The sequence below is a fragment of the Arachis duranensis genome, chromosome 6, assembly GCF_000817695.3.
Source record: "Arachis duranensis cultivar V14167 chromosome 6, aradu.V14167.gnm2.J7QH, whole genome shotgun sequence".
Taxonomy (NCBI): domain Eukaryota; kingdom Viridiplantae; phylum Streptophyta; class Magnoliopsida; order Fabales; family Fabaceae; genus Arachis; species Arachis duranensis.
In genome coordinates, this window is record NC_029777.3 from 93528477 (window position 1) to 93538080 (window position 9604).

Consider the following 9604-nt stretch of genomic DNA (forward strand, 5'->3'; position numbering starts at 1 on the left):
ACAACCTCTAAATAAATAATTGTGATTTTAATTAGTTTATCAAACCACAACTAATAATAGTTCAGCAATGAAGTAATGCACATATGGAGAAACAAAAAAAATTCTAAACTTATTACCATACATGATGTAATATAGTCAAAGTAGGTAGGTATATATTTGCTACTTTCTTTTTCTATGGGAAAATCAAATTTCAGTAGAGTACATAAACATTTGTGGGGTATATATTTGTCTTAAACTTTAATAGAAAGCTGTTGTGAACTCTTTTATAAACACTAATCATAGCAATGTTTATATATATACTATTGAAATTTGAATAATAATAACTATATCTGTAGGATTTGTTGTTATATATAGGGTTTGTGATTTGAATATAAGCAAATTGATGCATTCTGATTACGGTTACCTCCTATTTTCTATATATGAATTCCATTGCAGGAAGGGAAAAGATCTTTATCTCTTGATGGCAAAATACTCAAAATTAGTAACATTAAACCCCAACCAAATTCTATCTGTGTAATGCAACACCAACCTAAAAAAAAATGCAAACACTTACTACTCAAAACTAATGAAACAATACACAATGTCACTAATATTTTAGTTGAAGAATCCGTTACTTACACAAAAATTTGCACTAAGAAATTCTATCAACGTTATCAGAGAGTCCGTTAGTGGTGCCGTCTGAAGCTTCACTTGGAGCATTGTCAACAACACTATCAGCGTCTTACTTAGCGCCACAGCTAAGTACAACATCATGGTTTTGTCATCTTCAGAGAGAAGATGAAAAGATTCTTGGGTATTCTGTAATTAGGGGAAAGGGAAGAAGGGTTGAATGGAAATCCAAAGCACACACTTAATACACCATTTCATCCCCACTTAAAACGACAATATTTTTTGTTGGAAAATAGGCTTGTTCATTTTTCACTTGCCAGCTTGGCATTTAATGGACACCTGACGGTCATCTCATCACCGTTAAGTAACACATATATTAATTCTGTTTGTTCTTAATACTAGGGGCACCATGTCTCACGGAACACAAAGACAGAAGTCGAGACGTACCTTTTTTTTTTATAGGGATAACTTGGTCCTTCTGAAAAATGAATCGAAGCTGAGTTGGATGTTTACTCTAAATTTAATAACCATCAAAGTTTAACTCCATTTACAAATTCTAACCAAATGTCAATTTTAGAATGACATTGTTTGTTGAGTGCACTATGTGACTAGATACATTTCGACATGACTCAAGATTAATATTATTATTATGACTCGAACTTTTTCTTATCTTTATTTAAGTTTTCATATATAATATTTTAGTTATATAATTTGCTTATTTTCCATCCATCTCCTTATAAAATCCTTTTAAAAAATTTTTTGGGCAAGACATCATTCACTTGTTTATAATAAATGAGAAGGATCGACTTGACCCACTAATAAAGTAAAATTAGGTTAAAATGCTAGTTTGTTAGTTCTATTTTATGGCAAATTAACAAGTTGATCCAGTTAAACTCTTTTCTTTTCAAAGTATTAAAATTAATTTAATAAAAAATAATAAATAAAAATTTAATTATAATTCAAACACAAATAAAAATAGGGCAAAATATTATAATAAGCCAGCACCAGAATCAAGCTACGTAAATAAGCCAAAACGAAAATCGTTTCAGTAATAAGCCAAGGGATATTTATATATAATTCGAACCAGAGTGGTTCGAACTACATAACCCAATAAATCGAACCAACTTAGTTCGAAATAGGGACAGAATTGCTTGAGAATAATTTGAACCAAGGTGGTTCGAACTCATAATGCACATAATTCGAACCATGGTAGTTCGAACTACACCTTGGAATGCATTGCATGTAATTCGAACCAATCTTGTTCGATTTAAGGAGAGGTAATTCGAACCAACCTTGTTCGAATTACTCTTGAATCGGCTATATAAGGGGTTCGAATCAGCCTCATTCGAACCATTCTTCCCTTCCCCTACCCCACCAAATCCCAAAGAAAACGACCCAGATTCTCTCCGAGGAAGACCTGAACGGAATACTCTGCTGAATGGGGGACAATCCGACACGGTTATATGGGTTGGACGGAGTCGCTCATATAGCCGGGGGTCATTAACGAGGAGGTTAGTACAGATATAACTTCGTGGTAGTGGTATTTGTGAGTTAGTGGTTTTGCATGTGGTTTTGGTGGCGGTTCATGTTTGACGGTGCTTTAGTTGGTGGTTTATATATGTAGTTTCTATTAATGGTTTATGGTAGCGGTTTATGTTGGTTCTTTATGTTGGTTGTTTTATGTTGGTGGTTTTATGTTGGTTGTTTTATATTGGTGGTTTAGTTGGCGGTTTAGTTGGTGGTTTAAAGGTAGTTATTTTATGTTAGTGGTTTGTGTTAGTTGTTTTATGTTAGCTGTTTTTAAGTTGGTGGTTTATGTTAACTGTTTTATGTTAGTGGTTTGTGTTAGTTGTTTTGTGTTAGTTGTTTTATGTTAGCTGTTTTTAAGATGGTGGTTTATGTTAGCTGTTTTATGTTGCTGGTTTGTGTTAGTTGTTTTGTGTTAGTTGTTTAATGTTAGCTGTTTTTAAGTTGGTGGTTTATGTTAGCTATTTTATGTTAGTAGTTTGTGTTAGTTGTTTTGTGTTAGTTATTTTATGTTAGCTGTTTTATGTTGGTGGTTTATGTTAGCTATTTTATGTGAGTGGTTTGTGTTAGTTGTTTTGTGTTAGTTATTTTATGTTAATGGTTTCACTTATGCTGTTTTATGTTAATGGTTTTACTTATGCTGTTTTATGTTAACGGTTCTAGTTAAGTTGTTTTATTGTAGTCGTTTAGTTGCGTGATCTATGGTAGTTGTTTTGCATGTGGTTCTCCTTCATCGTTTTTTATGCGGTCTTATTTAGTATGATGTTTTGTTGGAGAGTTATCGATTTCGTTATGTTTGTCATTGGTTATGAATCCGATTATAACAATGCGGTGAATGTCATGTGCAGCCCCAGCGATGCATTAGGAGCATACGGCGGTAGCAGGGCATGCGACTAGATGACAGATACGTTTCGTACTTGCAAATGGCAGGTCTATACCATCTTGCAAGGCTGAACGATAGATGGTTCCGGTTAGACGAGGCCTTTGTCAGTGCATTTGTCGAGCGTTGGCGTCCGGAGACGCACACCTTCCATATGCCGTTTGGAGAGTACACGATCACACTTCAGGACGTGGCATACCAGTTGGGATTGCCAGTGGACGGGCGTTACATGAGCGGCTGCCTATTAGAGTTTCATTTATACATCCAGGATGGCCGTCCAGCCTGGGTGTGGTTCCAGGAGCTGCTTGGAGTGGTACCTCCTCCCAGCCAGGTTCAGAAGTACGCAGTGAACTGCAGCTGGTTTCAGGAGACTTTTGGTGAGTACCCTGATGGAGCAGATGACGAGACTGTGCGGCGATATGCCCGTGCGTACATCATGATGTTGTTGGATACGCTGCTGTTTGAGGACAAGTCTGGCAACCGCATACACATCAGATGGCTTCCCTACGTAGCCAGGCTGGAGGAGATGGGTACCTATAGCTGGGGTTCTGTAGCACTGGCATGGTTGTACCGGTGCATGTGCCGAGTGGCGAATAGACATGTGGTCAAGTTAGCGGGCCCACTTTAGCTACTTCAGTCTTGGATCTTCTAGCGATTTCCTCGGTTTAGACCTTCTGGATATGAGACGTTCAGCTGGCCATTGGCTTCGAGGTACTTTACTCAGCCTTCTCTATTTCATTTTAATATAAATAACTGCATGTTCATTAATAATGTATTAGAAACCCTAAACACACAATTAAGTTGCCATAAGACACATGCATAATGCAGGTGGTCAGGATACAACCCTTCTGGTAGCGAGAAGGGTCCTAGAGTGGAGATGTGGAGGCTGAGGATAGACCGGTTGCAGCACGGGGAGGTGAGTACGCTACTTAATAAGTTTCTTTATTTAACCAAACTTTATGACCTGGCCTGACAATGGAGAGTTTTCAGTGCAGTTTATCTGGATGCCGTACACCACTCCCGACATACTTCAGGTTGTGCATCCAGAGGTTTTGGAGCCTCGGCATATGGCGTTGTGGCGGTCAGTGACGGCGCTGATCTACTTTGCCGTCATAGAGTGGCATCAGATAGATAGGGTTCTTCCGCAGTTCAGAGGGATGCAGCCCCCTCCGAGTCCCGCACTGAACATCGACTTTCTGATGTCGAAGGACGGCAGAGGCGGCGATCGTTGGTTTCCGTACGAGCTTCGGAAGTGGCATCTGTATTGGGAGTCGTGTGCGGACACGGTGCTGAGGTTTGATGTTGTTGCCGACCCTGGACCATCGCATTTGTTTCTGGAGTGGTGGAGTCAGCATGGAAAGAGGTTCTTGTCTCTGGATATGCAGTTGGGGGATCCGAGAGCTGTTCCTATTCCAGTTGAGGCCTCACAGCAAGGTGCTGGGCGAGTTCCTGACATGGATCGTCCTGAGGACGTGCCTGACAGGCGCAGGGTTGAGAGGAGAGCTCGTGTGGGCACACGACGGAGCCAGCGTGAGTGGAGGTGGCTTGATGCGGCTTTAGACGATGATAACCATGCTGGTGCGGCTAGAGGCGGACGACGAGGCCAGGGAGGGAGACGGAGAGGGCGTGGTGCCGACGACGATGACGACGATCAGCATGGTCCGGTGGGTGGGAATGGTGCAGGGGCTATTGCAGTTGGTGGTGTTAGTACCCACGATGGCGGACATGGAGGAGAGCGGTATGGGTCGGGTATGGGTGATGGGACTGAGCCTGGTGACACTGGACTTGGAGGAGTGTCTCTTGGGGATTATTTCGTCGGTGTACCCGCCCATGACCAGCCTCAGCAGAAGGGTACCCCTTGGGTTATTCCGAGATCACAGTGGTCAGATTTCCTTGGCTCAAATACGCTTGATGTGGACTTTGGGGGTCCACAGTTTCTAGCAGACATTACCGCTATCATGCAGGAGGACGTGCGGGCCCGGAGGCGTGGTGAGACGTCATGCACTCAGGCACCCTTAGACGTTGATCTGACGAGCCTCCTACAGCATCCGTTGTTGATCATTTTAGTTTGGGAGGCACCCCACCATCCGCCTACGCTGCTGCATCACAGTCTGTTGCCGGGCCGTCTGCAGCAGCCTCCCATTTTACGCCACCTGGACAACCTGGCCCGGATGAGGATGGGGATGAGATCGAGGATGAGGAGCCTTTTATCCGCACAGGTCAGCGGGCACGGGTACCCCGTCGTTGCGGTACGGAATCGCATCTGTTTAGATGAGTCATGTATCATGTATTTTGTCCCTTAGGGTTTATTCATGTATGTCAGACATTGTACTTTTGTTGTTATTTTAGAGTACTTTTCCTTTGTTGTTTGTTCATCGAATTGTACTTTGAAAACTGCTGTTTATTTAGTGGGACTGTGAGTATTTATAATCAATGAATCATGTAACAGTTTAATGTTTACATTTACTTATTAAATTTTGTATTTATGGGACTTGTAGCAATACTGAAAGTGAAACACAACATATTCATTACTATACGAAACAATAACAGTACAATGTAGAAAGATCAACCAATTACATAAGAGCTCAAACATAACATCTAACAGGAAAAGTTAAATATAATAACTACTAACACTAACAAGATGCCAACTAATGGCCCCCTGTGTGAGACGATCCTCCAACCTGTGGGCAACTACGTCGTGTGTGTCCGGGTTGGCGACAGAGGCCGCACCTCTTCGGCCGGTTCGGATCTACCTCGTCCATGTTCGTCCGTATCCTAGTGGATCTAGGACAACCCTCTCTCGCACGCCTCTTGTCAGGGTCCGGAATCACCGTGGGCCCGTCGTGGGTCCAGAATCCCGTCCTGTGCAATCGCAATGAGCAACGTTCCCCCATACTTCCCATACAGATGTGTGCCGTCAATGCTAAATAGCGGCTTGCAATGACGGAATGCCTCGATGCACGGAGGAAAAGTCCAGAAAAGTCTGTGAAAATACGCTTGAGACTCGTCCACCTGTCCTCCAACTCGAACGGGGCTCGTCCTTAGGACTGCAACAGTACCAGGCATCGTCAGCTGGACACCCAACACCCACCTAGGTAGCTCGTTGTATGACTCATCCCAGTCACCGTATATGAGGGCGATTGCCTTCTGCTTTGCCATCTAGACCTTCCTGTAAGTCTGCTTAAACCCAAAGTGTGCTGCCGTGGCGTTCAGGAGCACCTTTATGCTTACGGATGCATCAGTCCTAACCATTGGCATAATGAACGCCGATATCACATGATAATCCAAACTCCTGTGGTCACTAGAGATGGAGGTGGCAAGACAGGTGTGAGGTCCATTGTACCGTTTGACCTCCCAAATGCCCTTGCGCTGCCGGAGACTCAAGTCGAATCAACCATGTGCACCCATTCCCAAAATCTGAACACTTGCCCACATACCTGCGATAATCAAACTCCACTACCTTGTATTGTACCCCTCGCCGGATGCTGTAAGTCTTCACACTTAAAAGAGCCTCATCTTTATCCTGAAATTGCTGACCAACCTGGAACTTTGTCAGACCAGCAGTCCCTTCCGCATCTCTAGCTCCGAATCCAACAGAATGCCCAGAAACCCCCTCCTGCCCATGGCATTCAAGTCCAAGGAGGAAAAATGTGGTGGATACTGCTGTGTACCAGTGCTAGAACTACCTACCGCCAATGCAGGCTCACTCACTCTAATATCATCGCCGCTGTCATCGTCAATCATATCCGGCTCGACGTCATCCTCATCTGCATCACCCAACACTCCGTCTCCAACACCAAGCGGTGCAACGTCGAGTAAATCATCCGGCAGATTTTCCCTTGAACCTACGTCGTCACCTACGCTGCCATTGAGATCAACAGCAAAAGACGAGGAGGCGACAACATGGACCACTGGCTGGTAAACAGGGACGGAGGAAGAAGCAACAGCAGGCCGGGAACTAGAACCGGCTGGCGTGGCTAAAGTGGTGGTATTCCGGTTCGAACCCCCTGAGCTGGATACCACATTAACCAGCTTTGCCAACAACTCTGGGGTCCTGACCTCCGGAAACTGCTGCCGACAAAGGAACATTACTTGCAAGTCCTCATCACTACTAATCGTGAAACAATCATACTTCACGGTATCCTGGAGCACTTTGATTGGAATGCGATAGAAAAACTTCTTAACCCTCTTCGAATCTTCCAGCCTGAGCTTCATCAGTACAGATCTAACAAGGTCATCATAGCTCGTCCTAGGAGTAACAACAATACAGAGAGGATCTTTATCTGTGAACTTCACTCCGGAACGAGTTTTCCTCTTAATGGATCCTCTGTGGTGAACCAAAATAACAAAACTCTCCTCACTAGCCATCTTACTCACTCTAATGAGACCAACTCACGTTTAGACCGGTTATATAGAGCTCTCTCTCCGCCGGTTCGAATTACTAAGGCCGGATGCTCTCTCTATAATTCGAACCACGTAGGTTCGAATTACGTGCATTCCTGGTTCGAACCAACTTGGTTCGATTTATTAACAACCACCAACTTGTAATTCGAACTGATCCGGTTCGAATTACTACCACATGCAGTTCGAACCACATTGGTTCGAATTATATTAATATATGACCTAGCGCATTACTAAAACCATTTTCTGTTTGGCTTATATATGTTAATTCTACATAGCATTAGCTTATAATGGTTTTTTGCCCATAAAAATAGGATAAAAAAATTAAAAATAGTTAATTTCATCATATTTTTCACAATCTTCTTCAAAATTTTCAACATCAATAAATTTGTCCATCATAATATCAATTCTCAAATTACTACAAAAGAAAAAAATAACATAGCTTAAACTTAATTTTCAAATAACAAATAATTTTGAAATAATAAAAAAGTTTACATTATAATACAACACAAAAATAGAGAATTTTATGATAGAAAATAAAAGAACTATCTCTATTTTGAAAAACAAGTTAAATCACATAGCTTGGAGTAATGTATGCGAGTACAAAATAAAATAAATAAATAATATTGAAAAATAAATAAATAAATAAATAAAATAACAAAAAAAACAAAAATTGAAAAGTGTGAAAGAAGTGTGTTTGAAAATTTGTTATAGAAAAATGGCCTGGTGGGCCGACCCATGCTACCAAAATCCGTCGGTTTAGCGATGGGAGTTTGGCGAGCTCCAAATCTTAATCTAATTTATCTTTGTTGGCAAATTTGGAAGGTTGGCAAAATGATTTCAAGTTATTTTGACATCTTTATTGCCAACCATAAGCCAACACTCTTCGGTATCATCCCTTATTTTCACAAACCTTCAATTAGACTCTTTGCTTCCTTCATTCTTTCTAAGCTTGTGATCTTGTAGAGTGTCTTCATCGTTACAAAGATTTTATTTATCACCATCTTAGTTGCAACAAACTCAGTTTTAGCGTCATCTTCGGCAGCTTCAATACTAAGTCAAAAGTTTTGCAACATCATCTCCACCTACCATAGCGTTTGGTCCTTGTTCTAATGGCTACGTCGCAACTATCTCTCACCATGGTTTAAGCCAACATTCTTTTTGATAAAAAATAATTTTTTAAAAAATTTTTTGGGGGACAACTCGCTAATCCACAAAAAGTGGAGTAAGCTAGAATTTTTAAACCACCTTTTTTGGCAAGGGAAGGTCGACCCACTTTATTTAGTGACGAGCTTTGGCAGAGTGAGATGGGATGAGCATATTCCTTTGCCATCTAAATTAATTTTAATAAGGTTGGCTCGATTTTTGTATAAATTAAAAAAATGATTAATTCAATTCAAACTAATGCAATTATAGTTTGATTGGTTTATGCATATTTTTTGGTTGAACCTAAGCCTATACCCAACCTTATTACACCCCTACTCTTTTACTTGTATTTTAGTTTTGAGTTTGTGAAAGAGACTTTAGAAAGTTTTCCTTTTTTTTATAGTGAGTTGATTCCTTTGTTGTGAGTTATTTTGTAATCAAGTACTTTTTTCATCCCTAAGATCTTAGGTCAAAATCAAAATCGTACCGAATTTTTTTTATAAATATTATCCTCAACGTTACAAAATATTATAAAATCATCCTTTTCACCTTAAAAAGCAAATTTACTCTTATAAAAATTAATTATAAAATTAAAAATTATAAAATAAAAAAATTAAATCCCATCCCACCATCATCATTAGTTTTTCTAACCCTCCCTCATCAACATACTCTCATCTCTCTCACCCATGCAGCTGCGCCGTTGCCTCTCAACCGGTGCCAAAGAGCTTTCATCTGCAGCAAGCCACCGCTTATCAACTTGCCGGTGATGATGAACACATCCACCACGAAGGGAGCCCCGAGCGCCGTCAACCAAGTGCCGCACATTCTCCACATATTCTTATAATATTTTGTAACATTGAGGATGATGTTAATAAAAGAAAAGGTCGAAAATTATTTTGATTTTGTCTCAAAATCTTAGGAACAAAAAAAGTATTTAACCCTTATAAGAATATAACACCTTACCTATGATATTTGGATGAAAACTCACTTTTAGTGTATTAAGGAAAAACAAATATTAAGAATATATTCAGATAAATGAGT

At 40.7% G+C, this 9604-nt stretch overlaps 1 protein-coding gene across 1 annotated transcript; it reads right to left on the minus strand.

Annotated features, from left to right (window-relative positions):
- Positions 1 to 6175: 6175 nt before the first annotated feature.
- LOC107494676 (uncharacterized) lies at positions 6176 to 7384 on the minus strand. The gene is made up of 3 exons (XM_016115716.1): positions 6707 to 7384; positions 6454 to 6632; positions 6176 to 6260 (listed from the first exon to the last, which is right to left on the minus strand). The coding sequence occupies exons 1-3, from the start codon at positions 7382 to 7384 to the stop codon at positions 6176 to 6178; spliced, it is 942 nt and encodes a 313-aa protein (XP_015971202.1).
- Positions 7385 to 9604: the final 2220 nt, after the last annotated feature.

Excerpts from the sequence above, each read along its gene's own strand:
- LOC107494676 (XM_016115716.1), bottom strand. The coding sequence starts at position 7,384 with ATGGCTAGTGAGGAGAGTTTTGTTATTTTGGTTCACCACAGAGGATCC. Across the intron at positions 6,633-6,706 it reads TGAGTGAGCCTGCATTGGCG|GAGGGGGTTTCTGGGCATTC; the intron begins GTAGGTAGTTCT and ends TGCCATGGGCAG. Across the intron at positions 6,261-6,453 it reads GTGGAGTTTGATTATCGCAG|GACTGATGCATCCGTAAGCA; the intron begins GTATGTGGGCAA and ends GCCAATGGTTAG.